The sequence below is a fragment of the Nomascus leucogenys genome, chromosome 10 (genome assembly GCF_006542625.1).
Source record: "Nomascus leucogenys isolate Asia chromosome 10, Asia_NLE_v1, whole genome shotgun sequence".
NCBI classification, from domain to species: domain Eukaryota; kingdom Metazoa; phylum Chordata; class Mammalia; order Primates; family Hylobatidae; genus Nomascus; species Nomascus leucogenys.
The window spans coordinates 84384233-84405141 of NC_044390.1; the positions used below are offsets into that span (position 1 = coordinate 84384233).

The window sequence follows — 20909 nt, forward strand, 5'->3', positions numbered from 1 at the left end:
CTCAAACTCCTGACCTCAAGTGATCCGCCTGCCTTGGCCTCCCAAAGTGCTGGGATTACAAGCATGAGCCATGGCACCCAGCTGTCTTTCTCAAACTTAATTGTTGCTTTATCTGGTAGTTCCTTTCATTATGAGAAAAGGAATTGAAGGAAAGAGGAGGAGAGTGGAAAACATCACCCCTGAATATCTTAAAATTCTTGGTCACAGTAAATTAGCAAAGGGCCAAGAGAGTGAGGCTTCCCATGTCAACTCCGGGTTCCAGCAGAGAAAACCTAGATGCATGAAGGCCAGGAGATCACTCACCTCTGTACCCCCATCCCTGAGTCTAGTAATACAAAGAAATTTGAGGGTTTTTTTGTTTTGTTTTTGTTTTTTAAATCACTTTACCTGGCTGGGCGAGGTAGCTCACACCTGTAATCTCAGCACTTTGGGAGGCTGAGGCGGGCGGATCACCTGAGGTCAGGAGTTTGAGATCAGCCTGGCCAACATGGCAAAAACCCGTCTCTACTAAAAATACAAAAATTAGCCAGGTGTGGTGGCGTGCATCTGTAATCCCAGCTACTCGGGAGGCTGAGGCAGGAGAATCGCTTGAAACCCAGGAAGCGGAGGTTGCAGTGAGCCGAGATGGTGCCATGGCACTCCTGCCTGGGTGACAGAGCAAGACTCCATCTCAAATAAAAATAAAAATAAAAATAAACAGATAAATAAATAAAACAAATCATCACTTAACTAATTACTCAGGTCTCAACTCTTCTGCTGTCTGATTAACGTAACCTCATTTTCTTCTAGAGGCCATCACTAAAGTGATTTCCTTTTAGTGATGTGTATCAAACACGATATTGATTCACCTGGTTGTAAAGACTTTGCCTGTTTTTGATTTCCTGGTAATCTTGCGGAAGGTACCACAAACAAATAAACACATTTTGACTCTGTAAGGGGCTGTGAAGCTCATATTCTATGTTCATTTGCAGTGACTCAAAGATATTTTTATATTCCCTCCCCCACCACTTGTTTCCCACCTGCTTCTCTTTCTGATTTGTACTTGGGAAGGTTCTGTTTTGGTGTAGACTCAGGTTTTTTACGTGGTTGCCAGGAAACAGAAGCTATTTGGTTGAAATGCATATAATGTTAAATTGTTCCCGACTGCCTCCGGGGCGGAGCCTGTTGAAACTCCAGTGTGTATATAAGTCATGCTGAGATCTGGTTAGACATGAAGACATCCGAGCCTTTCCCTGGATAGGTCAGGGAGATGCCCAGGCACTGGCTCTTTTTTTTTTTTTTTTTTTTTTTTGAGACGGAGTCTCACTCTGTCACCCAGGCCGGAGTGCAGTGGCATGATCTTGGCTCATCACAACCTCCAACTCCTGGGTTCAAGCAATTCTCCTACCTCAGCCTCCCCAGGAGCTGGGACTATAGGCACACACCACCACGCCTGGCTAATTTTTGTATTTTTAGTAGAGACGGGGTTTCATTATGTTAGCCAGGCTGGTCTCGAACTCCCGACCTCGTGATCCACCCGCCTTGGCCTCCCAAAGTGTTGGGATTACAGGCATAAGCCACCGTGCCTGGCTTCACCTGCTTTTAAAAGGAGAGATCCCTGTAACTGCAGGTGGTCCGAGGAGGCCTAAGAAACTCAGTGCTTAAGTATCAAATAACTTCAGGATGGGCTGTTGGAACTTCTAGAAGACACAAAAGCTGAGAAGGCTGGAAGGCACCAAAGCTGGGGCCTTATTTTATCTACCTATTCTACTCCATTCCATTCCATCCTGTCTTGCCCTAAGCATATTGCAAATATTAACTCATTTAACCCTATCGTAAACCAATGGCGTAGAAACAATCAGAACCTATTTCACAGTGAAGAAATGGAAGTATAGAAAGGATGGGTAACTTACCCAAAGTTGCACAGTTAGAAAGTAGAGGAGCTGGGATTTGAGCCAAGACAGTCCGGGTGTCTTAGTGACAGCACGGGGTGGTGGATAGGAATGCAGATTCTTCGGCTGCACAGCTTGGGTTCAAATCTCACCTCTAACATCTACATGCTATGTTGGCCTTGCATAAACTGTCTGATCCCCTTGCACGTCAGTTACCCAAGCTTTAAATTGGAGGAGAGTAAATAGTAACATGTCAAAGCATTCTTGTCAAGACTAGGTTTTTTTTCTTTTTTTCTTTGTTTGCCTGACTCGCTCTGTTGCCCAGGCTGGAGTGCAGTGGCATAATCATGGCTCATTGCAGGCTTGACCTCACAGGCTCAAGCAATTCTCCCACTTTGGCCTTCTGAGTAGCTGGGACTATAGCTACACCTGGGACTATAGCTACACCTGGGACTACAGGTGCACACCACCACACCCAGCTTTTTTTTTTTTTTTGAGACAGATTCTCGCTCTTTCACACAGGCTGGAGTGCAGTGGTGTGATCTCGGCTCACTGCAACCTCCGCTTCCTGGGTTCGAGCGATTCTCCTGCCTCAGCCTCCTGAGTAGTTGGGGTTACAGGTGTGTGCCACCACACCCAGCTGATTTTGTATTTTTAGTAGAGATGGGGGTTTCACCATGTTGGCCAGGCTGGTCTTGAACTCCTGACCTCAGGTGATCCACCTGCACTGGCCTCCCAAAGTGCTGGGATTACAGGCATGAGCCACTGTGCCTGGCTGTATTTTGTATTTTTTGTAGACAGGGTCTCACTATGTTGCCCAGGCTGGCTTGAACTCCCGGGCTCAAGCAATCCTCCCACTTCAGCCTCCCAAAGTGCTGGGATTACAGGCATGAGCCCCTGTGCCCACCAAGACTGCCTTTTAATAACTGTTAGCCCTTCTTAAAATTGGCTAACACATTGTTGTAGGACAGTAAGTATGGCATGGAGTTCCCTGACTCCTGCTCTGTCTCTGATCTTCATCCCACACTTGAACTTAGGCGTGAGGCTCAGGGATGGGATGGAGGAGTCAGGAGTGATGTATGTGTGCAGGTGGGGTGGGCAATGAGTTGAATAAGCTACTTGGTAATTTTAAAAAAGCTGAATGTCGGCTGGGTGCAGTGGCTCACGCCTGTAATCCCAGCGCTCTGGAAGGCTGAGGCAGGCAGATCACCTGAGGTTAGGAATTTGAGACCAGCCTGGCCAACATGGTGAAACCCCATCTCTACCAAAAATACAAAAAAAGTAGCCGGGTGTCGTGACGGATGCCTGTAATCCCAGATACTTGGGAGGCTGAGTCAGGAGAATCATTTGAACTTGGGATGGATGTTGTAGTGAGTCGAGATAGTGCCCTGCACTCCAGCCTGGGTGACGGTGATGGAGGGAGAGTCTGGCTCAAAAAAATAAAAAATAAAATAAATAAAAAAGCTGAAATGTCTAGTCACAGCATCCAAATCGCCATGTCTGGAAGGGCACGATGAAGCCTCATCCCCCTGCATCAAACCCAACTGCTAGTTTATTCCTTTATGGTCACAAACCTGTCAGGCATTTGACATCAGCGCTTCTTCATCTATTCTTTTTTTTTTTTTTTTTTTTTTTCCTAGATGGAGTTTCTCTCTTGTTGCCCAGGCTGGAGTGCAATGATGTGGTCTCGGCTCACTGCATCCTCCGCCTCCCAGATTCAAGTGATTTTCCTGCCTCTCAGCGTCCTGAGTAGCTGCGACTACAGGTGTGCACCACCACGCCCAGCTAATTTTTGTATTTTTAGTAGAGATGGGGTTTCGTCATGTTGGCCAGGCTGGTCTCAAACTCCTGACCTCATGTGATCTATTCGCCTCGGCTTCCCAAAGTGCTGGGATCACAGGCATGAGCTACCGCGTCCGGCCTCTTCATCTATTCTTTTACTGCTTTTGAGGTCCCTTTGTTTTGGAACTGGGCCTGAAACCAGCCAAGAATTAGAGTTTAGGGTCCTCAAGGAGGAGGGCCCTAAATGGAAGAGGACTGAGGGTGAAGGTCCTACTGTTTCTCTGGGGCCCTGGCTATGGATGCAGCTGTGCTGGAGGAAAGGGGGTGTTGGGGAGGAGGGCGGAGAGGATGCTCAGCTGCGCCACCCAGATCTGCACTGGGAATCAGGCACGAGTCCCCTGGCTGCTGGGAGCACCCTCAGCCTTCAGCCCCTTGGGTATGGCTTCTGCTGGTGAGATTTGCCTGACTCAAGACCGACTGATGTAGGGGTCTAAAATCCTGCCTTCCAGTCCCAAATCAGGACACCTCTGAAAGGTCACCTTTAGAATGCCCTGCAGGGCTGGCTGAAGCTTCTGTTGAGATTTATGGCAGCTCAGCTTTGCCTCTGACCAGAGAGGCCTCCTCCCCTCCCCTCCTCTCCCCCTGCCCTTCCTTCTGCCTCCTCCTTCCCTCCCCTTCTCTCTTTTTCCCTTAGCTTTCTTCTCCCTCCTCTTTCCTCTCTTTTTTTTCCCTCCTCTCCCCCCCCCCTTCTGCCTCCTCCTTCCCCTCCCCTTCTCTCTTTTTCCCTTAGCTTTCTTCTCCCCTCCCTCCTTTCCTCTCTTTTTTCTTTCCCTCCTCTCTGCTCCTTCTCCTCCTCCTCTTTTCTCTCCTTCTTCTCCCTCCTCTACCCTCCCTTCTCTTCCCTTCTTTTCCCTCCCTCCCCTCCTACTCCTGCTCCTTCCCTGGTCTTTCTTCTCCCTCTCCCCTGTGCCTTCCTCTCTCCCCTCTTCTCTCGTCCCCTCCCCTCCCCTCTCCTCCCTTACCCTCCCCTCTCACTCCCTCCCCTCCCTTCTCTTCCTCTCTCCTCCCCTCCACTCCCTTCTCCTCCCTTCTCCCCTTCCCCTCCCTTCTCCCCTTCCCCTCTCTCCCCTCTCCTCCCCAAGAGCACTCCCTTGTCAGCCTCCTGCCAACTCCATCTCAGACCAGGCTTCTGGGGCACCCAACCCAGGACAGCAGGCCAAGGTGTGAGAAACTCCAAGCAAATCCAACAGAAGACAGCAGCCAGCCAAGTTGAATCCACTTTTTAATATTGTAACCATAATGCAAACAAGCATAATAGGCTTTTGTTGAATCCCATAAAATTGGAAGATGAGAACTATACAGAAGAAGAGCATGCGACAAACACAGCCTGGACAACCTCGCAAAGAGCGTGGGGTGGGCGTCAGTCCTTCAAGGAAGGTACTGGAGCACAGGGACACTTGGCAGAGATTAGCAGCATCGAGAGCTCAGAGGTAGGGGGGACGGCCGAGTTTCTGACAGCGTGTGTGTGTGTGTGTGTGTGTGTGTGTGTGTGTGTGTGTGTGTGGTGAGATGCAACCAGGTCTGCCCACCTCCCCAGCTTCCCAAGCCCGGAACGGACACTGTGACGTGGGGTGCCCGGCACCACTCTTTGGGCCTTCTGGAAAACCACTGCTGAGCCAGGAGTGTGAGTCTTAATAATCACAACGAGAACACAACAATGAAAACAGTGGCGGCAGAGCACAGGACATGGGAGGGGACTGAGACCCAGCTCAAGAGCACTGGATCTCAGTGGATCTTAATCAGAACCACCACCAAGGACATAGTGTTTTATCAAAACGGACTGCCATCCTCTGTTCTGGCATGGGAGGGCTTTTTTTTCCCCCCCCACAGGGTCTCATTCTGTCAACAAGCTGGAGTGCAGTGGCGCCATCTCGGCTCACTGCAGCCTCTACCTCCTGGGTTCAAGTAATTCTCCTGCCTCAGCCTCCCGAGTAGATGGGATTACAGGTGCCCACCACCATGCCGGGCTGATTTTTGTATTTTTAGTAGAGAAGGGGTTTTGCCATGTTAGCCAGGTTGGTCTCTAACTCCCGGCCTCAAGTGATCTGCCAGCCTCCGCCTCCCAAAGTGCTGGGATTATAGGTATGAGCCACCACGCCTGGCTTGGGAGGGGTTTTTGAAAGGATGCTGCCCTCCCCATGCCCCCTCCCCCAGATATCCTCAAATCCCACTTTGGCAGCAGATAATGGAAACAACCATTGGGCTAGGCAAAGTTTCTGCTGCTTGTTCCGGGAAATCTATAATGAGAAGTCCTGGGGTAGCCAGCAGAGATTCTCTTGACCGTGAAGTACAAGAGAGGGGTGTTGCCCCCTGGGGACGTTGGGCAATGTCTGATGACATACTTGATTGTTACCATTGGCAGGATACTGCTACAGGTATCTCGTGGATGGAGGCCACGAATGCTGCTCAGCTTCCTACAGTGCCCAAGACGGCCCCCACAAGAAAGAATTATCCAGCCCCAAATGCCAATAGTGCTGAGGTTGACAGACCCTGCGCTAGAGTCTCCTAGAACTTAGGAGTCAAATCTGGGCACTTTGATGTCCTAGAGTCATTTTCTAAAAGACTACAGGACGCAGTGCATGGAGGCAGCTTTGTTCCTGCCTGCCAGGGCCATCTCGTTACTAACGGACTGTGTTTTGGACCAGACAGGCAAAGCCCCGCTTGACCAGAACTGTTCGGATATTTTAGAACAAAACAAACTCATATAAACATACTAAGGCCTATTGGCACCTGACCACCTCCCTCGCACGTGGCTTTGATAAGTATTAATAGGAGACAGACTCTCAACAGACGCTGCTTTCCATGGGTGAAAGTGTACCTGGGTCCTTACATTTGGGGAAAGGCAGCTTTTCTTTTGGGTTCCCTTTGCCACAAGGCAGGGACTGGCAGTGGGCCAAGGATAGGGAGTGTGAGATAAAGGGCAGAGGCCAGGCCAGGTTGGCCTCCAAAGGTCAAATCTCTGTTCATGGGGAACATCTGTGTTGACTCCCTGGGAGGCAGGTCCCTTCCCTCAGACCCTCAGACCTGTGTTTCCTCAATCTCAGTGCCTAGTCTTTCATTTTAATTTTTTTTTTTTTTTTTTTAGAGACAGGGTCTTGCTCTGTCACCCAGGCTGGAGTGCAGTGGTGTGATCCTAGCTCACTGTCCCCTCGAACTCCTGGGATCAAGTGATCCTCCTGCCTCAGCCTCCCAAGTAGCTGGGACCACAGGAGCAAGCCACCATGCCCAGCTAATTTTTTTTTTTTTTTTGGTAGAGACGAGATTTCGCTATGTTGCCCAAACTGGTCTCAAACTCCTGGCCTCAAGTGATCCTCCCAACCTCAGTCTCCCAAAGTGCTATTACAGGCATGAACCACCATGCCTGGCCTACTTTTTGAGCCAAAGAGGACATTTGGATGCAGGAGACTATGAAGGTTGGGGACAGCCAGAGGGTATGAATGGGTTATAAAGGAAGACTAGTTAGTGTTTCTCTCTCCTTGTTGCTTCCTGGCAGTCTCAGACTACCTTCCTGATATAGACAGAAGGCTTTGAGGACATGGTGGCCACAGCGGCATGCTGGGTATCTGGGGCAGCGGGTAGGGAAATATACAAGGAAACATGGCTGGCTTAAAACCCAGGCTAGAAGTCCATGGATTTCCAAATGGCATGAATGAAAAGGCTGCATTAGGTGCTGGTGCTGTAGGAGTGAAGGGGCTCAGGCATCTGGATTGCCCATCCTGTCAGGACCATTTGCCCCATGAGCTAGTAGGTCAGGACACCTCTCACTTGTTTTGAGCTTAGGGCAAGACCTGACCTCTTTCAAAGTCCAGAGCAGGCAGCTGCTGAAAGCGTGTTTGGTCAGAAGATTCCGTGTTCTTAGCCAATGTCTACTGGCTGGGGGTCAGTTTTCCCTCCGGGCATCTGGGCATGGCTGGACTTGGGAAGGATTCACCCTGTCGACTCCAGAGAAGCTGACTATCACATCAGCTCTGAAAACTCATCTTTTCCTTGAGCCTGCTCTTCGGAGACCTCTCTCTCAGCTAGGGGCAAGATGTTTTATTTTATTTTATATTTAATTTAATTTTATTTTATTTTATTTATTTCATTTTGAGATGGAGTCTTGCTCTGTCACCCAGGCTAGAGTACAGTGGTACAATCTTGGCTCACTGCAGCCTCCATCTCCCAGGCTCAAGCAATCCTCCTGCCTCAGCCTCCCAGGTAGCTGAGACTACAGGCGCGTGCCGCCATGCCCGGCTAATTTTTGTTATTTTCTTAGTAGAGTCAGGATTTCTACTAACTGGCCGACTGGTCTCCAACTCCTGACCTCAGCTGATACACCTACCTCGACCTCCCAAAGTGCTGGGATTACAGACATGAGCTACCGCGCCCAGCCTGCAAGATGTTTTAATTTCTCCTTTGTTCTCACCCTCTACAATGGATGGGGCGCCAGGTACGCTGATTCAGTTCCTGGAGTCTCTTTATCACTACATCTGCCTGTTTCCTCACTCAAGCCTTGGTTGCAGCAATAACCCCCCAACAGCTCAACGGGCCATGCTCTATACTGTGGCCAGAACTTTCTTTTCCAAGCATAACTCCAGTCGCCTTAATGTCCCCTTTTGAAAAACACTCTTAGGGACTCCCTGTTGCCTTCTGAATAAAGCCTAAATTTCTTGTAATGCCACTCACCTCTCCCCATGGTCTGGTCCCAGCCCACCTTTTCTCACCCTCCAAAGCCCACCTCAATTTATCTTACATGCTCCCTGTGAGTGCCTTTCCTCTCACTCTTCCCAATTCCTGGCCAACTCTTACGTTCCAGAAGCTACCAGTGAAATCCCATCCATTTCTCAAATCCCAGAAATTTATGTCAGTTCCAAGACGGGTGTCTCTCTCCATCAGATTATAACCTTTGGCCAGGTGTGGTGGCTCATACCTGTAATCCCAGCACTTTGGGAGGCTGAGGTGCGTGGATCATTTGAGGTCAGGAATTCAAGACCAGCCTGGCCAACATGGTGAAACCCTGACTCTACTAAAAATACAAAAATTAGCTGGGCGTGGTGGCAGGCGCCTGTAGTCCCAGTTACTCAGGAGGCCAAGGCAGAAGAATCATTTGAACTGGGGGAGGCAGAGGATGCAGTGAGCTGAGATCGCACCACTGTACTCCAGCCTGGGTGACAGAGCAAGACTCTGTCAAAAAAAAAAAAAAAAAAAAAAAAGATTCTAACCTTCTGCACGAGAGGAACTGTGTTTTGCTTATCTCTGCACACTCCCTGGTGCCTTCCACACACGGGAGAAGCAAGACATGTTATAAGTTAAGTGAAAAATTAAAATGCAGTAAGTTTTGAACCAGGTACTGTAACTGGGCATTTCGTGGGCATCATCTCGTTCAATCCGCCTTGTTATACAGGTGGGTATGCAGATCTTAAAAGGTCAAGTGCGCCGCCCACAGCCATCTGCACCAGCAGGGGCAGAATTAGGATTTGCACTCAGGTCGGCTCCCAAAATTCCATTCTGACGGGTCTGAAGTGTCCCCCCGCAAAAGAAAGACACCTGGCTGTCTCACTCCAGGGAAACCAAAAGAAGCCCTCTCTCCTCCCAGGGAGTTTAACATCATCTCTCTGCTCTTTCACGACACAAGCTGCGGGAACTGGATGCATAGCGATGGCAGGTGAGCATGATGTTCCGGTGTTCCTATTTCAGGAGACATCTTATTCCTCCTAGCCAAACTCACTTTTGTGAAACGGGGCTGGAGCTGCTACTGGCCAATTCAGGGGGAAGAGGAAAACAAACAGGCCATAACCCGAATAACCCCCAAATACCTTGTCAGCCCTATTTTGCTTACCCATTGCTTAATTCTGTTTTGCACTTACAGTTGGCTACGAGGCCTGGATGAAAACCCACCACGAGAGGGCAGTATTTCCCCACTCTTGATCTGAGCGTAACTCTAAATCTTGATTCCACTCTGGTCCTTGATAGGTTACTCAACAGAGAAAGGCTTTTGGTATCAGGAATTCTGGCAAATGAAAGAAACACATCAGATTGCTCTCCTGCCTTCTGCCTGGAGTTGTGAAGCAGCTTGTGTTGGGGATTGAAAGGTGTTTACTTAAAAAAAAATCTTTCTGGAGAAGAAGGATGAATCCTGGTTTTATAATCATTTCTTTGGACTCCTTGACAAAACGAGACAATGTTTCTGTCTGTCTGCTACTAGAAGGGCAGGGACATGCAGAAAGGAGGTGCCTGGCACACTGTAAGCTCTTCTAAGTATTTATTCCCTGATGGAAAAGCATTCCTGCATAAAGCTTGACTTAGAGTGGGAAGCACTGACCAATTTCTCTTCAATGGGGATTGGACACAGCAGTTTCCTTCCCTGGGGAATTGGGGAGGCGTCTCCAAAGGTATAAAGGATTGGAAAGAAAGCCTTTGGGAGGAAAGCTACTAGGAGCTGGAAATGGGTTTGCAGGAAAGGAGTTTAGAATGGGCTTCCCTTCAGGATAGAAGGGGTGAGTGTGGGATGCTAAGTGTTTGTTCTTTATATCTGTGGAAGAATGAGCAGGGGAAATTGAGATTAAAGGAAGGCAGGGGAGATTATAGCTGGCATGAAGTCAAGCTCCATGTGGCAGGAACAGGACACCGGTGGGGGCTGCCGGGGATGGTAGAGCAAGGTGAGTCATAGATTGCCTTTTCACTTTAACAGTCTCCTGGCCTGGGCCCTTTGGGGTCTTGGTGCCGCCACTGTAAAGCCCTTTCAAAGAGGGCCAGTGCACTTCCTCTTTAGCAGACACCCAAACTGAACACCAAGATATGCCCATGCACAGTATATAAAAGAAATGTGGTTTTTCTGTATGGCAAGACACAACAAACAGGGTAGAACCAGCAGAACGTTCCCTTTCCATCCTTGGGGACCCTGCAGTCTGGGAGGCCACTAGGATTTCTTGTCTCTTTCTAGGAACTGCCTGACACTAATTTGTAGTATTTAAAAAAGTATACAAAGGGATCCCTTCCCACCATTTACTCTGAGAGAGTAAATTCAACAGGTTGCCTCTTAAGGAGAAATTGCACCGGCCCCAGTTCCTACTGAAGACTTGGCTGCCCATTTTTGATCTGAGTTGAGGGTAATGTATTTGTCAAAATTACTTTAACAGGTTTAAAACTTTGGAGATCAACTGTAGAGGGCAACAAGCCTGAGGGCCAAGTTCTTCCCACCCCAAGTTGCGGTTCCTAGCGAAGAAGCCACGTGGGACCTCATCATGGCAACTCTCTCCAACCTCATCCACTTTAACCAGCTTCCATTATTTCATCCCCAAGGGTGAAGAAGCAGCAAAGCCCCCTTTGGGGGAATAAAAAAATAACAATCACATTGTTACTTGATATTGTTTCCAGGCACCAAAGCTTTAACATTTAATCCATTCATATTCTTTAGGTTCGTATGACATTATGACTAGGAACCATGGAGGACAAGTGACCCATCCAAAGTCACCTGGTGGCAAAGTGGGAAGATCCTTATTGCCACCAGGCTTCTTTGAACCACATAACTTCTGGGCCCCTTGGATGCTATTGCTGGAGGAGGGGGGAGTCAATGGATGTGGCCAAGTGATTCTGGCTGGGATGGGTGGGTTTGGGGAGGGGATTTGCCCAATCCATTGGATGGGTTCATGTCACATGAGGGCTCTGCTCACTGGTATCAGAATCTAAATGCAGCAAATTCTGGGAATGACTCTTTCATTGGGAGACAGCCCCTTTAATCAATTTCCCACTCCTCTCCCCATGCCCTGAACCCTTTCTAACTAGAACAATTATGGGGCTTCCAAATGTTCCAGGTACATGGGCATGGACCCTTAATTTTGGACACACGAGGGATTAATATGGGCCAGGGACATGTTTCTTGGCATTGAGGGTCTCCAATGAAAGCAGTGGCGATCTAAGATCGACACACTTGTGCAGGGAAGAGGACGGACAGAGACCTGGCCCATCATACACACACACACACGCACAACCAAAATGTCATCATAAAAAAGGAGAAAGAGGGACTTCAGTGGCTGAGGGACTGGCTCAGAGAGCTTGTGCCTAGTTCCTGCAGCCTTTCCAGGGGAACCCCAGAGAAAAAAACTCCCACAGTGACGGCCATGTTCCAGTGGTTTCATGCACCCGTGAGTTGCCCTTGTCAGCAAGAGAGGGAGTGGGAACAGAGTTTTGTAAGAGCCACTGCAGATTAGAAAAGCATTGCATTGCAGCAGGAAAACTCAAGGAGTAAACCCAGGAGGGCCGAGGAAACCACTGAGGGGCGAGAACCCCGAGGAGAGAAACCAGGGCACAGCGACAAGGACAGGAGGCAGAGCGAGGGCCACGCGGGGTCCCAGAGGAAAGGTTCAGCAGTGTCTGTCCGCGCTTACAAAACTTGCAGCCGGCCGGGCAAGAGGGTCCAGTTAGGAGCTGAAAACCCTGTGGAAGGAGAGGTCAGGGGGCAGTTAGTGCCGCAGGGGTGAGGCTGCTGTTTCCTCTGAGTGCCCCAGAGAAAATCACCCATGCTCTGGGTTCCGGGGCTTCGTCTCTTTCTATCTTTTTTTTTTTTGAGATGGAGTTTTACTCTTGTCACCCAGGCTGGAGTGCAGTGGCTCGATCCCAGCTCACTGCAACATCCACTTCTCACTGAAATCCCAGCAGGGTTCAAGCAATTCTCCTGCTTTAGCCTCCCAAGTAGCTGGGATTACAGGTGGCTGCCACCACGCCTGGCTAATTTTTGTATTTTTAGTAGAGATGGAGTTTCATCATGTTGGCCAGGCTGGTCTCAAACTCCTGACCTCAGGTGATCTGCCCGCCTCAGCCTCCCAAAGTGCTGGGATTACAGGCACCCAGCCCGTGTCTTTCATTTATTCTGTAGCCCTAGTGTCTTGGACAGGACCCGGCACCTAGCAGGGGCTTGTTTTGAAAGAATGAATGAATGAATGAATGAATGAATGCTCACAAGTACAACTGGCCAGGAAGAGAAACATTTAAAAGGACTTTTTTTTTTTTGAGACTGAGTCTCACTGTGTCACCCAGGCTGAAGTGCAGTGATGAGATCTCGGCTGGCTACAACCTCCGCCTCCTGGGATCAAGTGATTCTCATGTCTCAGCCTCCTGAGTAGCTGGGATTATAGGCACATGCTACCACGCTTGGCTAATTTTTGTGTTTTTAGTAGAGACAGGGTTTTGCCATGTTGCTCAGGCTGGTCTTGAACTCCTAGGCTCAAGTGATCCACCCATCTTGGCCTTCCAAAGTGCTGGGATTACAGGTGTAAGCCACTGGGCCTGGCAAAAGGGCTTTTTTTTTTTTTTGAGACAGAGTCTTGTTCTGTCACCCAGGCTGGAGTGCAGTGGTGGGATCTCAGCTCACTGCAAGCTCCGCCTCCCAGATTCACGCCATTCTCCTGCCTCAGCCTCCCGAGTAGCTGGGACTACAGGCACCCACCACCATGCCTGGCTAATTTTTTGTATTTTTAGCAGAGATGGGGTTTCACTGTGTTAGCCAGGATGGTCTCGATCTCCTGACCTCGTGATCCACCCGCCTCGGCCTCCCAAAGTGCTGGGATTACAGGTGTGAGCCACCGCACCTGGCCTTTTTTTTTCTCTTGAGACACGTTCTTGCTCTGTTGCCTAGGCTGGGGTGCAGTGGTGCCATCATGGCTCACTGAAGTCTCGACCTCCGTGGGATCAGGCCATCCTCTTTCTTCAGCCTCCCAAGTAGCTGGGACCACAGGCGTGTGTCACCCTGCCCTGCTAATTGTTAAATTATTTGTAGAGACAGGGTCTCCTTGCGTTGCCTGGGTTGATCTTGAACTCCTGGGCTCAAGCAATTCACCCACCTCAGCTTCCCAAAGTGCTGGGATTATAGGCCACCACACCTGGCCTTAAAGCCTTTTGACAACCCAGGGACTTGTGGCCTTAAAGGCAATGATACGAGTCTACTGGCCACGACAGTGTGTTTTCGAGACTGCTGTGTCATCGTAAGGGGAAAACAAAGAAGATGCCAAATTCAAGAAATGAGTGTATGCCTTGTGCTGCTGAAAAAAGAGACAGCTGAGTCCCAATTTAAAGTAAAGGGCATCCAGGGGTGGTTTCCAGGGCTTCTGTGGCAGGGACTGGGGCAGGCAGCATTGGGAAGTGAAATTACGATTGAGGTTGCTGTGCCATGGAATTCAAGTAAGGTTTAAATCATGAGACCCGGTCACAGCCTCCTGGTGCCTTAGCCTGTTTCCAGCAATTTCTAGAGGTTCAGTGAAATTGTCAAAATCATATGAACTGTAATTCGTGTTGATGAGAAAGCACCCAGCCATTTAGGGGATGAGAGAGCCGGTGGAAAGGACACAAAAACTGAGTGCCGGACCTCCACCTAGCTCCAGGGGCGATCCCATTCTTCTCCCCACTTTCCTAAATGAGCAACGTTCAAACACTTTTGTAGAAGAAACCCTTGCCCTAAATCTGATGCTAAACTCCAGTAGGTAAAAAACAAACAAGAAAGATACTTCTGGTAGAAATGTCACAGATCCGGCCGGGCACAGTGACTCACACCTATAATTCCAGCACTTTGGGAGGCTGAGGCGGGCAGATCACTTGAGGTCAGGAGTTTGAGACCAGTCTGGCCAACATGGCGAAACCCCGTCTCTACTAAAAATACAAAACTTAGCCGGGCGTGGTGGCGCACTCCTGTAATCCTAGCAACTTGGAGGCTGAGGCACGAGAATCGCTTGAGCCTAGGAGGTGGAGGATGCAGTGAGCTGAGACTGTGTCACTGCATTCCAGCCTGGAGTACAGAGCAAGACTCCATCCAAAAAAAAAAAGCAACTTCCCAGAGGTAGGAGCCATCATTCCACTAGGGGGTGCCCCAAACAGAAGCCGGCACCCAAAGCAGGGGTTTCCTCCCACACTGGACGGGGCCTCAGGGTTCCGCTGGAGGATTTGTTAAAATGCAAACTGCTGCATCCTAACTCCTGAGTTTCAGATCCAGCAGGTCTGGGGTGGCCTGGGAATTTGCATTTTGAACATGTTCCCAGATGCTGCTGATGCTGCTGTTCTGGGGACCCTACCGTGGGAAAGCCAGACACCCCTGCCCAGTAGGACCTAGAAGAGAGGGCTCTTCCCGCCCCTCACCCAGGGACGGAGCCAGCTTACTCATCGGTGTCTTTTTTGCTCTCTTCAATGAAGGCAATGGACTCAGATCTAAGGCGGTTGGTCACTTCGTACGTTCGCAGGGTGACTCCAAATATATCCTCATGGTATCGGTTGTCATCCTAGAGGACAGAAACAGCCAGAAAACAGCTCTCAAATGCCAGATAAAGGCTTGGAGCAGGGGCAGACTCGCCTGACATCTGGAATGGAATATCCCTAAGGAAGGTGGTTCCTAAAGAGATGAGGTTGAAGCCAGTGTCCCTGAGGTACCTTTGATCTCGAAGACTCTGCTCAGCAAAACTGTTCTCTAGGACGTGGGGCAACTGTTCTCTGGGATGTAGTCCAGTTGGCAAAGAACATTTAGGTTGCCATCTGGAAACACCGCTGCTGCTTGGTGGATTCTCAGGTGAAAAGGAGCGATGAGGTCAAATGGAAACCTCACCATTCCCCCTTTCCTCCCTCCCTCCAACGTGCTCCTGCAAGTTCAGGTCTGGGCAAAACTGGGTTTAGTGTGAAATAGCCCATAAGACCAGAAGAAAGGGGAGGAAGGAACAAGCGGCCGCTTAGCACCCAGGGAACTCCCCACAGCTGCCCACAGTGGAGACTCCTTGGGCATGCATGAGTTTCTCTGAAGATGAGCCTCTTTGCTCAACATTGCCCAGAAAGAATCAAGCAAAGAGAAGAACCTCCCTGGAGTCTCAAGAAACAGCCCAAGTGACGACTGACTTGTGACAGCTGAGAATTTACCAAGCTATGGGAGCTCCTGTGGTGGGCAGTCAATATTCTCAAAGGGCAAGGGGATCAAACAAGGGGAAAATGCATCTCAGTGCCGAGGAAGGGCAGTGGTTGGGAGTGTGCATCTGGCAAGCCAGGCATAATCGTGCACTAGGTTCCAGCCTCCCTTGGTCCTGAAGGTTTTGAAGAAAGTCACCCATCTGTAGAGTGGGTTCATTTTCAGTTGGGATGAGTTTTGTTGTTGTTGTTTTTGTTTTTTTTTGGAGACAGAGTCTCGCTCTGTCACCCGGGCTGGAGTGCAGTGGTGTGATCTCGGCTCACTGCAACCTCCACCTTCCGGGTTCAAGTGATTCTCCTGCCTCAGCCTCCTGAGCAGCTGGGACAACAGGCATGCACCACTACGCCCAGCTAATTTTTGTATTTTTAGTAGAGACGGGGTTTCACCATGTTGGTTGGCCAGGATGGTCTCGATCTCTTGACCCCATGATCCACCTGCCTTGGCCTCCCAAAGTGCTGAGATTACAGGTGTGAGCCACCGCACCTGGCCTTTTTGTTTTGTTTTGTTTTGTTTTTTGTTTTTTGTTTTTGTTTTTGAGATGGAGTTTCACTCTCGTCGCCCAGGCTGGAGTGCAATGGCACGATCTTGGCTCACTGCAAACTCCACCTCCCAGGTTCAAGCAATTCTCCTTCCTCAGCCTCCCGAGTAGCTGGGGCTACAGGTGCCCACCACCATGCCCAGCTAATTTTTGTATTTTTAGAAGAGACAGGGTTTCACTATGTTAGTCAGGCTGGTCTCGAACTCCTGACCTCAGGTGATCCTCCCACCTTGGCCTCTCAAAGTGCTGGGATTATAGGCGTGAGCCACTGAGCCCAGCCGGGGTGAGTTTTAAACTCTCTTCTGCAAAATCCTGGGGAATCTTTAAAAGTGTCTCTTGAGGGTCATACTAAAGAGACTGAGTGTGTAGAGGGCTCCACAGTTCTCCTCAGATCTCTTTGTGCAGTGCCCAACCTGCGCAACTACACGGGGCAGTGCTGCAGCTTCTGGGACAGGAGAAGTTAGGTTAGAATGGTTTCTGTCTAGCTACCAGAGGTCCACTCACTCGTTATTTTCACACACAGCCTCCAATCATATTTACTACACCTGCCTGCATGCCCAGCCATCCTTCTACTTTCTCTGTCATTGTTTGGGACCACCTCTACCCTCAGTGGTAAGTGCAACGAATGGGAGCAGGGATATCATCGTGGCTCCCCTAATCATCAAGACAGGTTGGATGAAAAAGGGGGGATAGGAGAGTGGATGTAGGAAAAGGGACTTGCGAAGCCAGCCTGTCACGCACCCTCATCCGGCTGATGAACACGCCGGCGTCCTCTGCGGAGAGCTTCCCCTGCTGGGTCATGATGCGCTGGATGGCTTTGAGGACATCAGCGGCCATGGTGACGTCCCCACAGACGTAAATGTGGCCCCCTTGCTCCTTCAGGGCTTGGTACACAGACTCCGCCAGCTGCTCCTGCAGGATGTCCTGCACGTACTTCTGCAAGGAGCAGACAGCAGTGAGAAGGGGCTGGGCTGTGCAACGTGCCTGCCATAGCCAATGTCCTCCCAGGAAGCAGAGCCTGACTCAGGGGCTTGTGGGCAGGTAGGATCTTTTGTGAGCTGATCCCAGGGAACAAGAGTGAGGGACTGGGAAGAGTGAGATAGGGAGGGCGGGAAAGTCAATTGGAGGGTGAGGGAATACATCGCTACCCTCTTTGGACAACTGGAGCTCAGCTCTGCTAAGGACCCTCCAGGGAGCTGGATAGACTGCTTCTCAGAATCATCCCCCGGAGAGGGGAAAGACGGGGAGCATTCACTACCCACTTCTCTCTCCTGGTGGCCAGTGGTCACCGGGTGTTAACACCTGCACATTTCCAGGAGTGCAGCTGGTTATTGCAGGCATCCTATGTTACAGTGCCAGGGAAGCCCTGGGCCGATAGCAAGAGATGGGGGTGAGGTAAAGGGCCGCCAGCTTCCACCTCTGCAAAGCCGGCTGCTGTAGCGATAGCAGAAGGAAAAGGTGGGCTAAGGGGGTGTGAGGTGGGCACAAGGGGTGTCTAGTACAGCTCCAGGGAGCTCATTTGTTCAGGATGTCTTTAACTTGTCCAGGAAACTCCCGCTCTGAAGCTGATATTCAGCTGGAACAAGCTGGCACAGCTGTAGCGACTCTTAAGACTGACATACTCCCACCCTAGTTGTCAAACAGACACTGCCCGGACTCTCTGAGTGCCCCTGCAACCTGCCGCGATGTCCTGACTCCTTCTCTGGGACCCCCAGACCTCCCCAAGATCCAATGGAGCTTTAGTCCCGTGGCCTGTGTCCATTCTGACTAGTATTGCCTCTTAAGGGCTGTAAAATTTATTTGTTTGTATTTATTTATTTATTTTTGAGACAGAGTCTCGCTTGTTGCCCAGGCTGGAGTGCAGTGGCATGATCTCAGCCCACTACAACCTCTGCCTCCCAGGTTCAAGCCTTCCTCCTGCCTCAGCCTCTTGAGTAGCTGGGACTACAGGCATGCGTCACCACACCCGGCTTTTTTTTTTTTTTTTTTTAGTAGAGATGGAGTTTTACCATGTTGGTCAGGCTGGTCTCAAACTCCTGGCCTCAAGTGATCTACCCACCTCGGCCTCCCAAAGTGCTGGGACTACAAGAATGCGCCACTGTGCCCAGCTAATTTTTATATTTTTATTAGAGATGGGCTTTCACCATGTTGGCCAGGTTGGTCTCGAACTCCTGACCTCAAATGATCTGCCCGCCTTGGCCACCCAAACTGCTAGGATTACAGGTGTGAACCCGGCTTAAATTTATTTTTTTAAATTTCTATTTTAAAATATTTTTAATTTTTATTTCTAATTATTTATTGTTTAGAGATAGAGTCTTGGTCTGTTGCCCAGGGTGGAGTGCAGTGGCATGATCACAGCTCACTGAAGCCTTGACCTCCCAGGCTGCCCTCCCGCCTCAAGCTGCCCACCTGCCTCAGCCTCCCAAGGAGCTGGGACCACAGTCATACGCCACCATGCCCAGCTAACTTAATTTTTTTTTTTTTTTTATAGGGACAGGGTCTTAGTATGTTGCCCAGGCTGGTCTTGAACTTCCAGACTCAAGTGATCCTCCCACCTCAGCCTCCCAAAGTGCTGGGATTACAGGCGTGAGTCACGGTGCCTGGCCCCACATTTTTCATTATGGTAAAAACGTCATGTCACATTTACCGTCGTAACCACTTTAAAGTGTACGATTCAGTGGCATTAAGTACCCTTCTGGGTGTTATGGGATCATCACTATCTGGTTCCAGAACTTTTTTCTTTACCCCAGATGGAAACCCCATGCCCATTTGCAATTACTCCCCATTCTCCCCTCCCTCAGCCCCTGGCAACCACTAATCTACTCTGTCTCTATGGATTTGCCTATTCTGGATATTACATATAAGTTGAATATTATAATATAGGCTGTTAAATATTTTATTTCATCACATCTATATTTTTGAGATGGAGTCTCACTTTGTCACCCAGGCTGGAGGGCAGTGGTGTGATCTCAGCTCACTGCAACCTCTGCCTCCTGGGTTCAAGTGATTCTCCTGCCTCAGCCTACCAAGTAGCTGGGACTACAGGTGTGCACCACCATGCCTGGCTAATTTTTGCATTTTTAGTAGACAGGGTTTCACCATGTTGGCCAGGCTGGTCTCGAACTCCTGACCTCAAGTGATCCACCCGCCTTGGCCTCCCAAAGTGTTGGGATTACAGGCGCTCGGCCTGTTAAATATTTTACATAGATATTTTCCCTATCCATGCTTTCTGAAGTACAGAGCAACTTCATAGAGGGGAAATCGGGAAGCTTAAGAGTGAGGGTGAGGGGTTTCTGAGAGTGGAATGTGCAAGCGTGTACACACATGAGTGTGTACCAGTGTGCATGTGTGTTGGGCTGGGCTAGGGGGTGGGCTGCTGGGGGTTACCTTTGGTTTGTCTGGCTCCCGGGAGTAAGCCGTGTACAGCTCTCTGAAGACCCCCTTGTTCTTGGCCTGCAGGGTCTCTTCCCTGTAGATATGATCTATCTTGGATTGCCGGCACCCGAAGACCAGGACCATGGGGCAGGGGTTCATTCCTGGGGACCAGGAAGACCTTATGTCACTGACGGCTCTCTGCCTGATGTGCAGGGTGGCTGAGGTGCCAGGGATGGGGTACTGAGACCTTAGCGTGCGCCATGCAGATAGAGGCTCATGAACACTGGGGCAGGCAGATGTATGCGGGCACACACATGTACACAGGTGCTCACATGCACGCACATGCACACACATGCACATGCACACACATCCACATGCACATACTGAGGAAGGAGGTGAAGTGTGTTCAGATTTTAGTGGATCTCCCTCCCAGGTCTCAATCCTTCCTTCTGCTCCTTGACTACTTAGGAGCCCCCACCTGATGCCCAGACTCTGGGCCTAAGAGCCCAGACTCTGGAGCTAGACAGCCAGTGTTGAAATCTCAGCTCTGTGATGAATAACTTACTCAACTTTTTTTTTTTTTTTTTTTTTTTTGAGATGGAGTCTAGCTCTGTCACCCAGGCTGGAGTTCAGTGGCGCAATCTCGGCTCACTGCAACCTCTGCCTCCCGGGTTCAATCGATTCTCCTGCCTCAGCCTCCCAAGTACCTGGGATTACAGGCACCTGCAACTGCGCCTGGCTAATTTTTGTATTTTTAGTAGAGACGAGGTTTCACTGTGTTGGCCAGGCTGGTCTTGAACTCCTGACCTCATGATCTGCCTGCCTTGGCCTCCCAAAGCGTTGGGATTATAAGCGTGAGCCACTGTGCCTGGCCTTTTTATTTATTTATTTATTTATTGTTATTATTATTATCATTATTATTTTAAGATGGAGTCTCACTATGTCACCCAGGCTTGAGTGCAGTGGTGTGATCTTGGCTCACTGCAACCTGCAGAGTGAAACCTGCAGAGTTTCACTCTTGTTGCCCAAGCTGGAGTGCAATGGCACTATCTCGGCTCACTGCAACCTCTGCCTCCTGGGTTCAAGGGGTTCTCCTGTCTCAGCCTTCTGAGTAACTTGGATTACAGATGTGCGCCACCACACCTGGCTAATTTTGTATTTTTAGTAGAGACAGGGTTTCACCATGTTGGACAGGCTGGTCTTGAACTCCTGACCTCAAGTGATCCACCTGCCTCAGCCTTCCAAAGTGCTGGGATTACAGGCGTGAGCCACTGCACCTGGCCACAACGTACTCAACTTTCTAAGCCTCTGCTTCCCTATTTGCAAAATGGAAATAACAGGACTGTTGTGAGAAATGAACATGAAACAT

At 49.8% G+C, this 20909-nt stretch overlaps 1 protein-coding gene across 2 annotated transcripts in view; it reads right to left on the reverse strand.

Annotated features, from left to right (window-relative positions):
• Nucleotides 1-4922: 4922 nt before the first annotated feature.
• NOS1 (nitric oxide synthase 1) overlaps nucleotides 4923-20909 on the reverse strand; it is a 152471-nt gene continuing 136484 nt past the window's right edge. The window contains exons 26-29 of one of the 2 annotated variants that reach the window (XM_030821472.1): nucleotides 19553-19701; nucleotides 16907-17101; nucleotides 14838-14956; nucleotides 4923-12128 (exon numbers count right to left, since the gene is read on the reverse strand). In XM_030821472.1, the coding sequence (XP_030677332.1) occupies nucleotides 12113-12128; nucleotides 14838-14956; nucleotides 16907-17101; nucleotides 19553-19701 (479 nt within the window). In that variant the 3' untranslated portion in view covers nucleotides 4923-12112. The remainder of the gene's footprint in view (nucleotides 12129-14837; nucleotides 14957-16906; nucleotides 17102-19552; nucleotides 19702-20909) is intronic. The other variant, XM_030821471.1, reaches the window with a different exon arrangement.